The sequence below is a fragment of the Acomys russatus genome, chromosome 28 (assembly GCF_903995435.1).
Source record: "Acomys russatus chromosome 28, mAcoRus1.1, whole genome shotgun sequence".
Taxonomy (NCBI): Eukaryota; Metazoa; Chordata; class Mammalia; order Rodentia; family Muridae; genus Acomys; species Acomys russatus.
In genome coordinates this window covers 19403894-19418362 of record NC_067164.1, presented here as the reverse complement: position 1 = coordinate 19418362, position 14469 = coordinate 19403894, and the positions used below count along the sequence as shown (strand labels likewise).

The following is a 14469-nucleotide window of genomic DNA, read 5'->3' as shown; positions in this document are numbered from 1 at the left end:
CTGTGCTCTTCACCTCTCACTGCCCCCACTAGTGCTACTGGCTGAGACTGGAACTTAATTAGAAATAAAAACTGTTTTGGTGAAATACTTTCTCTAAGTTTGACTGCAAATCTGCCCCCCTACCAGCCCCAATAATATTAAATTTCAGGCCTGACTTAGGAAAAATGTGAGTCTGATTCCTTAATAACAAAGGTAGCTGTGATGGAAATCTCTATCAAAAATGCCAAGTCGCCGCCTACATCTAATATGGGTGTGACTTAAGGTAGGCTACAAAAATAACAAAGCCGTCCTACAGTGAAGACCTTGAGTCCATTTGAATCACTTCAGTTAGACCATGACTAGATGATATCTTGGCGGCTAACATGGATGAAGAATCGCAGTTAAGCTTTGTTTTTCTTTAGCTCTCCTAGAGTTGAAACTTTAAAAATTACCAAAACAAATTTAAAATAATTGTTTTGTTTGCAACACCTAATAGGAAGCACCACCCACAACAAGTAAGCCTGTTCTGCGAGTGTGCTCAGAAATGCACTGCTGGTTCATTCAGGACACTTGCCAGGGGAAGCCTTGTGTTCAGACCTCAACGCAGCTCCGCTCTTCATCTCCTCAGCCACTCCCCTCCTATTCAGTCACAAAATGGAACTGTCTTTAACACCGTACTCTTCCTCGGTTCTCATCACACAGCAGTACGTGAATGAAACATTACCTGATTAGTCTCTTGTCACTGCAGCCTGACTGGGGTCCTGTCACTGCAGCCTGACTGGGGTCCTGTCACTGCAGCCTGACTGGCCTCCCTACCTGTAGTTTCAATCCAAATCCACTCTAGAGAGCAGATGATGTCACAGCATCTGAATGACTCATGCTCACTAACTCCTAATTCAAAGACTTCCTCAGAACAGCATCGATCCACCCCAGCATCATTTCCATCACCCACTTCCATATCAACACAGGGTACCATCTCTACAGCCAAAAAGGGCCTGCCTGACACATCTTGGAGCCAGCCTACTTTAGTGCCCGTGGTTAATATATTCTGTCTACTTATTTTTCAATCAGGTCATCCAATTAAACTGGTAACAGCTTAAATGTCTCCTCAGTCATAATGCATTGCTTTGCCCCCATCTATATTGTAAATAACCCCCAGTGAATATCCATAGTACCTTAGGAGCTGATAAGCCATGTCTCTCATTATATAACATTTATGGCACTTTATGTAACAACATTACTTCCCTTACTATATTTCTTTTCTTATAGTGATTCTGGGTTTTGTTTGCTTGCTTATTTGTTTATCAAGACAGGGTCTCTCTGTGTAGCCCTGGCTGTCACGGAACTACATTTATAGACCAGGCTGACCTCAAACTCAGAGATCTACCTGCCTCTGCCTCCCTAGTACTGGGATTAAAGGTGTGTATCACCACCACCCAGCTTCTCTTACTGTATTTGTTAAGAAGTACATATTCAAAAAGAAAAATTCAACTAAGCAGGAATACTTATAGAGCCAAGCATCATATGTGTGCATTTATGTACAAGCTGAATGCTTATATGAGCCTATATATTATATTGTAAAAGTAGCTTTTATTCTCCTGGCTCAATTGTTATCTAGAAGGCCAACTGCCTCCTTCTGCTAATTGTGGTTTAGTCTTGGAAGCTTCTAGCCTCCATACAATCTAACCTAGGACTAGAATGTTTTTAGCCTCTGAGACTTACCACTTAAATAAGCCCATCCTTTTTTGTTCTTACTGTGTCTGGGCTGGCTGTTTCAACTCAGCTGTTCTGGCTCAAACTCTTCTCCCAGCTGACTTATTTAATCTGGTTTCTCTCAGCCCAGAATTGCTCTGCTTGGCCTCAAACTAACTCAGCAATCTGCTCTATTCTGGCTTCTTCTCATTTTCTGGCTCATTCCATCTTCACCTGAGTTCTCTCTCTGCAACCCATCTCTCTATTGCTGTCCTGGTAAAACCGCCTCCTTTCTCTGTAAAACTGCCTCTTAAGTAGCTTCCCTTTCCTCTCTCTTCTCATGAGAGTTAGGCGTATCCTATTCTGTTAAATCTTCTCTGATTTGTCACCTTTTCTGCCACTCAATTAGACAACATTTTCAAACATTGGCGCTTTCTTCTACAAACTAACTTTACCTTTGTTTGGTATTAAAGGCATGCACCACCACACTTGGACCTAAGCTTTTCTTTATCTGAAGCTTGCTCTATACCAGGCTGGCCTTGAACTCAGATCTGTTTGCCTCTGTCTCCTGGAGTAAAGGCATGTTTGTATTCCAGCAGGATGGCACAGACCTAGAAGGTCTTTGAATGTGATCTCTTGCCAGAAGAGCCATGTTCTGAATTGACATTCTCTACATTATTTAGTTAAAGTATAAAAGTCAACCAAATGGTGCGATGACAACATCCTCAATAGCTATTACATTTCACTAACATACAGCTGAACTACACTCTAGCAACAGCCAAATGGGAAAATAAAGTCTACATGTTCTTAAAACGCCCATCTCAAATAGCAGCCGTACTGTTGGCCTACAGACACGCTAGCAGCTTTGCTTTCTTACAAACAACTCTATGAAGAAAGTTGTTGAGAAGATATTGAAATAACAAAAATTCTCCCTTACTTCTAGTAGCCTTTGGAAATCTTTTCTTCAGTTTCTTCCTTAATGGGTTAAGCTCAGTCATTATTTCTGGAACAGCTACATAGAAGTCTGCAACAACTTCATCATCCAAGATCTGACAACCAAAGGGAAAAAAACGTGAAGCAACGTTACCCTTTTGGACGTAAGTAAGTTTTATCATGATTCGAGAAAGAACTATTTTTAGAATGTTTTTTTTCAAACACATATTTTTCTTTAAACACAGAATTATATAAATACAGTCACCAGTTATGAAAAACATCAGAAGCAAAACACTTTGTTATGTTTTTTAAAATAGCTGCATGTATTTTTACACAAAATTAATGGTTTTAATTCTATCATGAGATTATGCTAGGCAAAATAGAATTATAAGCTAGAACACAACATTGATATGTGTCCAACTGACACAAACCTCCCACAGCCACATTCATATCTATTAAAACTGAAGAGAAATGAACACTTCTCAATAGGTCATATGCTCCTAGCTGCCAAACTCACTAGCAAACCACTAATTTTCTAAATTTAGTGCATCAGAAGAACTGAATTTATTATTATTTGTACAAAGATTTGAGTTAAAAGTCTGCTTGTTAACATTAACTAAAACCAAGAGGAGCGAGGACAATGCTCTCTTACAGTTCACTTACGGTTTATCAGACATACCCTATCCCTTTCTCAGAACAAAAGGATTAATAATCAGGCTTTAAAGGATTTGTTGATAAATCCAGGCTGGCACCCAAAATATTTAGCATACCACTATACTATACTCCACTTAAATATTTAATTGATGTTATAGTAAAATAATTTAAAAAAAACATTGCCAAGATACAAATCTTTCACCAGTAACATTTACTGTTTACATGAAGTATTAGGCATTGAAAGTCTTGAGTGGGGTTAATGAATTCAGAAAAGCTATAAAGTCTGGTAAAATTAGGTAATATTCTGGGATCTTGTCTTCCTGCTAATAGTGTTTCATTTTTAAAATTCTTCGATCTTTAAATAACATTTTGTGTTCCTCTTAAAAATAATGACATATTAAGTGAGGACTTCTTATTTATGTATCGTGAATTCTGCAAATATTTTATACAGTTTAATTCATCCAATGCTCACAGCAATCCTACAAGGCAGGTATTAAAATTAACTTCAGATGAGGAGCTCAGGGCCTCAGTGAGAAGCGTCAGCATTAAAGCCCCGGCAGTAGGGCTCTGGAGCCAGGGTTCCACCCAAAGAACAAGGAGGGGAGACAGACAACGTCCAAAACACCTGAGTTCAATCCCCAGCACCCACATGCCGAACAACTGTACCTAAGGCTTCCATCAGCAGCTTCCTAGACTAACTCTGCAGCATGTTCCTTTAAGTTAAAAATCACCCTGTGAATATAATGCTACAGTTCGCTTAGCAACACATCATAGCAGCTCACAACTGTCTGTAACTCCAGTCCCAAGGGATCTGACACCTACGTACCAATGCACATAAAATAAAACGAAATAAAAAATACTAAAAAAAAAAAAAAAAAAAAAGAAAGAAAGAAAGAAAGAAAAAGAAAAAAGGTTTGGTTGGCTTTTTCTTAGATTTGAAACTTAAGAAAGTACAAAAAAAATTCCTGGTTTTATAAAGCCTGCTAACTGATTTGGGGATGACACAGCCCTAGTGATCATGTGCAAATGTAATCAATTAATGTATAGGGTTGAGAGATGATTCAGCAGCTAAGAGCACTGGTTGCTCTTCAAGAAGATCTGGATTCAATTCCCAGCACCCACATGGCAGATCATAGCTGTCTGTATGTAGTTACCTACATAGCTGTATGTAACTCTGGTCCCAGTGAACCCCACACCTCTTTCTGGCCTCCAAGGGCACCAGGCATGCACAAGAGGCACAGACATGCATGCAGACAAAAAACACATAAACAAAACCCAATAAATTAATTATGGACAGCCAAGCTATCAGAACAATCTTTATAACCAATAAAAATAAATGTAGTACCTTCTTAACCAGCTCTGCTCCTCCTGCAAACACAGCTCCATTGTCTTCTGCTATTTTAATCTCTGATGCATTCTACCAAAACATAACAGTTTGAACATTACTTTTAAACAAATTCATTATGCTGTTAATAACTGTCAGAAGTATCAATTCAAAATCAAAATTGTTTTATTTTTAATTGAAAATAGACTGATTTTCAATTATCTACACCAGATATATTACATTCTGAAAAAAACCTTCAGTGTATGCCACTGGAGTATTTGACTGACAGAAGAAATATATCTTGATGTCATATAAAGAATCTAGCAAGTTCTGGGAGTGGTGGTGCACATTTTTTTTTTTAAAGATTTATTTATTTATTCTGTACACAGTGCTCTGCCTGCATGTATACCTGCATGCCAGAAGAGGGCATTAGATCATATTAGATAGTTGTGACTACCATGTGGTTGCTGGGAATTGAACTCAGGACCTCAGAAGAGTATTAATCCCAGTATTCAGGAGGCAGAGACAAGAGGATCTCTGTAAGTTCAAGGCCAGCTTGGTCTATGTAGAAAATTCCCTGACTGCCAGGACTATGTAGAGCTACTCTGTCTCAACAAACAGAAAGACAGAACCTAGCAAGTGACAAGTAGCTGGTTCTATCAATATACACACCTTCTAAAAGTAAAAACTTAAAACATGGTTAGTTATACTAACCTACACTTTATGAAACCAATATGAGGGGGAAATTTTAATTTAAGAGATCAAAAAGTTAAAATTCAACCACACCTGAAAACTTCAAAAGAAAAACAGTATTTGTGCTTTTCCTCCCCTGTGTCTCATCTCTGTCCCTTAGTTACTGCAGTACTGTGGCACCCCAACAGCTATAATCCCCACGTACTGCAAAGAACACAGCTTCTTCCTCCAGGGGAAGCAGAGATTTAAAAAGCCTCAGGGAGGAGATTCAGATGGTCGAGAAGGGGAAACTAAGCACAGGAATGCTTTATAAACAAATGTCAACAACACAGAAGTCTGCCCAGCTGGGCTCCACGCCTGCTGTGGCCTTGCCTGCTGGCTCTGTGACCAGGCATTTGATTAAGCTGTGCTCTTGGAGACACAGCACTGGTCACTGCCGTGTAAAATAAGCCTGGTGCTTCTGAGGAGCCTGAGGAGGCTGGAGAGCCATGATGCAGCTCATGTCTCTCTTCAGGTTCTTTCGAACAACACCACTGTGATGGGTGGCAAGGACGGCAGGAATGCTGTGTATCGCTTTCTCAGACTAGTGGCACAACCACAAATAAGTGATCTTCTCTGAGCTTTCAAAGACTGGTGTGAATTCTGAACTTTTCTCCAATTACATTCTATTGCTCTTTATTGGCTAGTGTAATTTCTTAATTATAAAATTATTAACAAAGTTACTTACCCCTGTAAACACAGCAACTTTGTTGACTTCTGAAGCAAAAGGGTAAGGTAAACCAATAACACTAGAAAATGGCTCCACTTTTTTCTAAACATATAAAGGGAAAAATAATTACAAAAAGTTCGTATTTTCTATTATTTTCTGGATTCTATAAAACACAGAACTGACATGTTTTTAATCTCTGAGGTTCATTGGCTGGATACGTATGGCCTTTTTCCTAGCTTCAAAATCAAGATCCTCCTGCCTCAGCTTCCTGAGCGCATCACCATACTCAATTCTTGCTTTTAATTCTTTCAATCTACAATAGGTACCCCCAGTGATTCCAAACTATTCTCTGATTATAATTTAAAGCTCAGGAGATTATATATTTCTTTTTTTGAAAAATAAAATAAGAATCTAAACCTCTCTTGTTAGCTCCACACCCTATTGCACGTGGTTTTATCTAAATCATTTATCACAGTTTCTCAAATACTGCAATATACATTCATATCTGTAACTCCCTAGCACTTAGTGCAACAGTTTCCATTTTCTGGGTGTCAATAGATGTTTGCTAATTTGAATTAAAATTTTAAATTAATTTTCAGACTCAAGGAAGATGATGAAAATTGCTAGATGTCTTAAACAAAGAGAGTAACCAATGCTCTGCTCAGTAGTTCATCATGGCTCGGGGCAATTGTAAATATGAGCCCGTGATCTAGACAGAACGCCAGGTTGGAAAGGGTCTGCTCAGTGCGCCTATTTTAGTGCAATCAAGAGCCCCATCACTTTCATATATTTGGGCAGTAAATTGAAAAATCCAAAATAAATAATGTATCATTTAACCCACATACACAAGCACAAACCCCATAAGACCTCAGAATTCATCTCTTCAGTCACTTTGGTGAATAACCTACCTAGATCTGAGGATCAGATCTGAGTGAGACTTCATATGGAATGGGTTCTGGGCCCTCCATGAGCTTGGCAGAAGAGAAAAGGGACTGTTCCTCTGATAAAACTAATTAAAACATTATATTTTTAGAAAAGTTTTGTTTCTGTTTTCGTTTTTCCGGGTAGCAGCAGCCTCCAAGGATTTTTCAGACCAGAAGGCATCAATTCTTGAGTCCTCTTTATACTATGCATCCAACTTAGTTTTATTGGCATTCCTTTTTTATTAACGTGCCACAATCGATTCCAGCAAGGTTTCTAATACAAGCCCCATACTAGCACCCCTGGGGAGTACTGCCGGAACATTAAATGAGAAGCATTAACAACAAGCACAGATTGCTTGCCCACAGTGCTCAAGGCCCTGGGCTCAGTTCCCAGCACAGAGGCAACCAAAACAGAGCAAATTAAGAGAAGTACCACAGCACTCATACTATTAGTGTGCCAGTAAATCCTACGTTCAGAGTGGCACCCACGGCCCTACAAAGGCCTTGCTGTGAACTACGTCAATGACGAGCTAAGAGCCTCCTGAGATTACTACAGATTTAATGAAACCGCGAATGCCAAGTACTGCTAACTAAAGTGGCTGACCTGCAAGAAGTTTCCAGTACTATTGACTGTTATTATTATACACCTACTAAGCTTTTGTATGTATTGGCATATTTAATCTTGAATGGAGATTTATAAACTAAACAACAAAAGTGAGCATGCTGTAATGTAAAAAAGCAGAGCAAGGGGTCCAAGGAGAGAAGCCCACTCCCCAGCACGCTTTCAACACATTTTATACTTAGGAAATACACATTTTCATGCTGGACTACAAAGACCATCAGATTTTCTAAAAAGTATCAAAATGGAATTTTTAGCGGGGCAATGGTGACACACACCTCTCATCCCAGCACTCAGGAGGCAGAGGCAGGCAGATCAAGGCCAGCCTGATCTACAGAGAATTCCAGGACAGCCAAGCTACATAGAGAAACCCTGTCTCTAAAAAACAAAACAAAAAACAACAACAACAAAAAAAGGGGAGGTGGATTTTTAAATGTTACTTATAAATTAACTTACATGAATTAGCTCATAACGCATAGCTGGTTTCCTTATAGCTTTTGACATATCCTTAGTTTTTTTGTTCTTCTCCACTCACCCCAACTTTTCCCTTCACCAACCTCCATCTTTATATAAACTACTGTTCTCAATCTTTCCAATGCTACAACCCTTTAACACAGGTTCCTCGTGTTGTGGTGACCCCCAACCATAAGACTATCTTTGTTGCTATTTCATAACTGCAAGTGTGTTACTGTTATGATTTGTAATGTAAATATTTGTGTTTTCTGACAGTCTTCTGTGAAAGGGTCATTCAATCACAGAAGGTCTCGACCCACAGGTTGAGAAGCTGGTGTAGAGCTTCTCACTTCAGCATCTGCACTTCCACTTTCAAATCCCATGTGCTCTCTACCCCTCCCCTGCCTAGAATTTTAAAAATTAAAAACATCAACAACAACAAAAAAATCAATTCATGTATCTACTTTAATAAACACAAGTCTACATACCTTTTTCCCCAATGCCATATCTAATGTTAAATCAAGATAAACACCTTGCTTTGGATTGGTAAAGTCCAGAACTTGAAATTTCTTAAGTAAGTGAATAGCTTTCTCCACTTCATAGATCCGCCTCGGGTATAAGCGTTTTAAGTAGACATCATCTTCAGGCTCACTTTCCATGTAGGTATATGACTTTATTTTCTCTATATCATCTGCTTTTTCATCTGCTGTCTTTTCCTTGGCATCTTTTTTATTTTTTCTTGCAGGCCTTAAACAAGATACATTAATGTCAGTTAAGTCAGAATATATTCAAGGAGAGCTTTTCTAAAAAGCCTTTTTACATAAGACAGAAAACTAAGAGAAGATAGTTTAACTCAAAAGCGCTCACAGTTTTACAGTTTTCCAACTCAACAAAAACCAACGAATATATACTGCTTCCAGTCAGTACAAGGCGACTGAAGCAGTGTTGCTAGTCTCCAAAAGCTTACACAGGAGCAAGAGGAGTATAGATGTAAAGCAATAGCTTCCTTTTGTCGTTTTGTTTTTGAGACAGGGTTTCTACGTGTAGCCTTGGCTGCCCTGGACTCACTGTGTAGACCAGGCTGGCCTCGAACTAACTAACAGCAATCTGCCTGCCTCTGTCTCCCGAGTGCTGGGATTATTAGAGATACTTAGCAGGGTCTTATGAAGACCCTTAGCTCCACCTAGGGAGTTAGGAAAGAGTGGTGGAAGACAAGACTGAAAGATAAGAAAGATAATCTTGAGATAAACCTAAAAGAATTGTTCATACAGCCAGGCATGGTGGTGCACATATTTAGTTCCAGCACTCTGGGGGCAGAGGCAGAAACAGGCAGATCACTGTGATTTCAAGGCCAGCCTAGTCTACAGAGCTAGTTCTAGGACAGCCAGGACTGCACAAAGAAACTTTGTTCAAAAAACAAAAAACAAACAAAAAACGAAAAAAAGAAAAAGAAGAGGAGGAGGAGGAAGAAGAGAAGAGGAGAAAGAGGAAGAAGAGAAGAGGAGGAGGAGGAAGAGCAGGACGAAAGGAAGGTTGGAGGAGGAGAAAAAAGAAAATTCTCCATACACAAACCAGTACATAAATATTCCTAATGGCAGTGTTCATAACAGCCCAAAGGTAAAAATAACTCAAAGACTCATCTGTCAATGATCAAAACATAAGATATGACATTACACTATATGGGATGCTTCTTTTCATTTTGAGTTTCAATGTCACTTTCACACAGATATACCACTATATTTTCCTTTTAGTCATCACCTTCCTACACTGCCCAGGTACTCCGCTTTGCCCCCTTTGCTGGTCTCCATTCCTCCTGCAGTCTCCCTACCCCCCAAACATAGTAATTTTATTAATTATTTGGGAACTTCATATAATGAACCCAGATCACACCTGCTTCCCATTTGTCCCAGGTCACCCGCTCACTCTTGCACCCTCTCCAAAACCCAAAGAGTCCAATTTGTGGTGCCCATATACTCAGGCCCTTAAAGAAAACTGAGTATTCCACCATTCCACCCCACCCCCTCTGCACCAGAAGCCATCAAATTTCTGCTTTTGTGTCACATGTGTTCCATTGCCCTCTCTTAACACAATAATCTCCAGTTTCATCATATTCCTGCAGGTGTCATGATACCTTTTTTTTTTCTTAATGGCTGAAAAAAATTCCACTATGGATATGTGCCAGATTTTGTTTTATGCATTCATCTGTTGATAGACAAGCAGGCTGATGTTATAGCTTAGCTATAGTCAAATCTCTAGTGTGTTGATTTAAGATCCCTTTGGGTAAATATCCAGGAGCAGTATAGCTAGGTCTACTAAAAGAAGTTCTAAATTTCTTGTTATATTTTTTTCTGTGTGTGTGTGTGTGTGTGTGTGTGTGTGTGTGTGTGTGTGTGTGTGTTGGTGTGTATGTCACACATATGGAGGTTAGAGGACAACTTTTGATAGCTGTGTTTTTCCACCATGTGGATTCCAGGAACTCCAGTTGTCAGACTTCATGGCAGGGACCTTTACCCGCTGAGCCATCTTGCCAGCCCTCAAAGTAGTTTTAATTTGTTCTTTCCTGATGGCCAAGAAAGTTGAACACTTTTTCACTTTTTCAAGTATTGGCTCTATATATTTCTTTTGAAAACTGTCTGGTCAATTCACTAGCCCACTTGTTGATTATATGATCTTTTTGTATGTTTTATTTTATTTTTTAAATTCTTTATAGATTCTAGATATTGATTCCCCTGTCTGATATTTAGCTGAAAAATACTTTTGTCCTATTCTATAGGCTGTCTTGTCACTCTGGTGATATTTTTGTTCCTTTGCAATGTACACAGAAGTTTTTAAATTTCATGTAACCTCATATGTCAACTCTTGGATTAATTTCCTATGCTACTGGAGTCCTTTCCAGGAAGTCCTTGTCTGCATGTTGAAGTATATAATAGAATATTAATCAACAACAAAAAGAACCAAATACTTGGTTCATGCTACAACATATATTAATTTTTAAAAATATTATACATAGTGTGGAGTTGCCTTATTACATAATGAGAGAAAACTCACAAAACAACATAAATGACTTCATTTATATGAATTAGGATGGAGAGAAAATTAGTAAAGTCCTTCTGCACAAGCTTGAGGACCAGAGCTCAGTCCCCAGAACACACATTAAAAAGCCAGGTGTAGTGCCTGGCTCTTCTAGTCTCAATGCAGTGCCAAGGAAGCAGACCAGAGGACCCCTGGGGCTCACCGGCTAGCCAGCCTAACGAATCAGCTCACTCTAAATAGGGCTTATTCTGGGACCAATGAGACATTCTGTCTCAAAAAACAAGAAAGATGGCTCCTGAGGAATGACACCTGATAGTGATCATACACAAACTAAAATAAGTAAAACAGAAACCCCATTAGCTGCATAAACTATGCAAAAATAGATAGTAAATCAGATCTGTCCCACTGGCCACCATTTGATGATTCTGGAACTCAAGACATAAAATAGAAAGCTGGAAGTTGGAAAGTAGGGATGGAAACTCCAAGTCACAATGAGCCTGATTTAAAGGCAAAGAGAATCCAGAGAGCAAGAATGATAGGTGGATGTCAAATTGTAAAGTATCGCAGCTACAACAGAAGACACGGACCTGAAGGAAATGAGGTGAGAAGCAAAAGTGTATTCCTTCCCTTTCTTAAGGAGGTAGGCCTAGGCCGAATAAATAATGATAAGGCATAAAAGATGACAGAATAGAAAAAATGTTTACAAGGTCAACACAAAAGATAGGAAACGCCTCTTGTGGTTTAGCCAGGGGAACCAGGTGTGGAAGGAATAGTATATCATTAACTAGGACCAGGAAGGAAAAGAGAGTTCTCTGGAGAAACAAGTAGTCAAAGGGACGTTGAGCTCAGTGGCCAACAGTTTAAGTGTTCTTTAGCTGCCTTCTCTCTACTCAAGTCCCCAAGCAACAGAATGCATCCCCCACTTGGCAATGTCACTAGTTTGCACTGATAGAATAAAGAAGTGACAGTTTCCCTACTCTTAAGTTTAGGCCAGAAGAGGTTTGATATGTCTCCATTCATGTTTTTATTTGTCATTTTTTTATAAACACAAGCCCAAGCTAAAAACATGACAGACACATGGACCAGAGCTGGCCCCACAGAGCCCCAGGCTAGATGAGACGATGCTCAGCTGACTTGCAAACTTGGCAGCACAGCAAGTCTGGGTCATCAGACACCCAGCCTCAGTCAGCTCACCCACAGATGTGTATGCAGTAATGGATGATTGTGGGGAGGTTTGCTGCATGCAAAAACCAATGAGGGCTTACAAAGCACTTAAGAAATAGTCCAAAAGGGAAGTGCAGATAAGAGTTTAAAGCTAAGAAAACAAAACTAGAGGTAATATAATTTTTCAACATTTATTCAAATCACAAGTCTTAAATTAGTAAAACACTATTTTAGGAAGCTATTTGGGTTCTGTGGCAGACAGAATAGCATCCACTGATGTGGCTTGTGTGTCAGACCTCCTACAGGCTCATGTGCTCCCAGCTGGTGGCCCTGTTGGAGAACACTGGGGACCTGCCAGGAGCTGGGACCCAGCTGGATTAAGTGGTTCCCCAGGAACAGGTCTTGGGGTTTATAGCTCAGCTCTGCTTCTTGTTCTTTTGAAGCTTCCTAATCAATCCAGATGTGAGCAAAGCAACCACATCCTCCTCCCAGCAGTCAAAGGCTGCTCCTCCCATCATGGCTCCCTACCAGGCTGTACTGCACTCAAACCATAAGCCAAAATAAGCCTCCCCACACACTTAGGCTGCCTTCTGTAAGGTATTTTGTAACTGAGAAGAGAAAAACAATTAAACCCCCCCCCACAGACACTCACGTCATGATATGTGACAAAAAAGATTCTGCATGTGATCTAAGGTTAAAGACCTTGAAGTGGAGTCCTAGATTATCAGTGTGCACCCAAGCACATAACCCCTTCAAAGTGAGACCTTCCCCTCTTCCCAACTAAATCAGATGGTGCTAAGAAGCTGACAGCAGGAACCCCAGCATGAGCGGAATGCGACCTGCCACTGCGCTGAGAGAGAGAGGAGGCACACAGGTCAGGGGGTGTCAGTGTTGTCTCAGAGATGGGAGGGACTAAGAAACTGAGTCTCCTTACAATCTCCAGAAGACACTCACCAACATCCTCAGCCTGGCCAACGTGCTCCAATCAAATTCTGAATCTAGAGAACCATAAAACAGAAAATTGTGCCATTTTAAGCCTCAAAGTCTGCACTTATCTGCTAGGGTAGTAACAAAATAAATATGAAGCCTCATAAACCATATGCAAAAGAAGTAACAGCAGTTTTTAAAATGTTTTAAGTCTCAAAACCAATCTAATATAAAATTTCATTCTTGCTCTTAGCGCTCAACAAATGCTATTATCACCACTAATAATAGTATCCACCCCACTAATAAGCAGCTGAGCACACTAGCAAACAATGATAATCTTCATTTTAATGGTGAAGGCATCCTTTCAGACTGCTGACAGCAATCTAATAATCAAGTGCCCAAGTGGAAGGATGTGCTGTGTCTCAGTAGCTCTCCCAGTACCTACCAAATTCTCAAGCTTCCCAAACTGAATAAACCATATTTTAATCTTATATTTATCAATGGAGTAACAAAGCCAATAGAAGACCAGAAAGCCAGTTTAGGAAGAGAGTGCTCTATTTAACATACACAAAGGCTATAGCTATGGCTATCAAACTTACATTAAATAAAACCTTGATTTTACAGGTAAAATTTCAATCATTTAATATTCAATTAATATGGCATATCCAGTGGATGAAATGACTTCTTTTTATGTAATTACAAATATCTGTGAATGAGATCATGATGGTTAAAGAACAATGTATTTACCTATGGTTGGGACTTAACTTCAGAAAATATTTGAGTTGTTCAATGAAAACATTTTTAGGTTTCAAATGGAAGCATGCTATAGGAAAAACTAAAGTCTAGATTGACATCAGCATAGTATAGACCAAATGAGAATCCCAGGACACTGGCACCATAGAATATAAGCTTACAATGCCAGCCCTTGGTGGGCAGGTGGATGGGGGAACAAGGGAAGGTCTTAAGTTCAAAGCCAACCTAAGTAAGCTACACAGCCAGGTCCAGCCCAGCCTAAGCCACACAAGATGGTACAGTCTCATTTGTTCTGAGGGTAAAGTACTTGGGCACCCAAGGTCCTGAATTTCATCTCTACCACAACAAAAGGGAGGTGTGTTAGGAAAATGCATTAATCAAAAAAAGTAGAATTGCAATTCCTTCAGCAATATGGTATAAACTAATCTCACAAACCCACTGCTTTATTCCCACAACCCTCTAAAACCCATGAGTCTTTACTCAAAAGAGTCACATTAAGATGTTTTGTTGTTCAAGAAATTAGGTAAAACTGTAGGAAGTGCTTAAGAGCTGTGATTTTCAGACCAATATAAATCATGTTGGAAGGGGTTCCAGGAGGGGGAGGGAGAGAACA

The 14469-nt window shown here is 39.6% G+C and overlaps 1 protein-coding gene across 1 annotated transcript in view; it reads right to left on the bottom strand.

Moving 5' to 3' along the window:
* The window catches only part of Mrpl1 (mitochondrial ribosomal protein L1), a 53360-nt gene that overhangs the window by 27548 nt on the left and 11343 nt on the right, over positions 1-14469 (bottom strand). The window contains exons 3-6 of the mRNA XM_051170180.1: positions 8468-8726; positions 6003-6086; positions 4604-4675; positions 2609-2720 (exon numbers count right to left, since the gene is read on the bottom strand). Coding sequence (XP_051026137.1) covers positions 2609-2720; positions 4604-4675; positions 6003-6086; positions 8468-8726 — 527 coding nt within the window. The remainder of the gene's footprint in view (positions 1-2608; positions 2721-4603; positions 4676-6002; positions 6087-8467; positions 8727-14469) is intronic.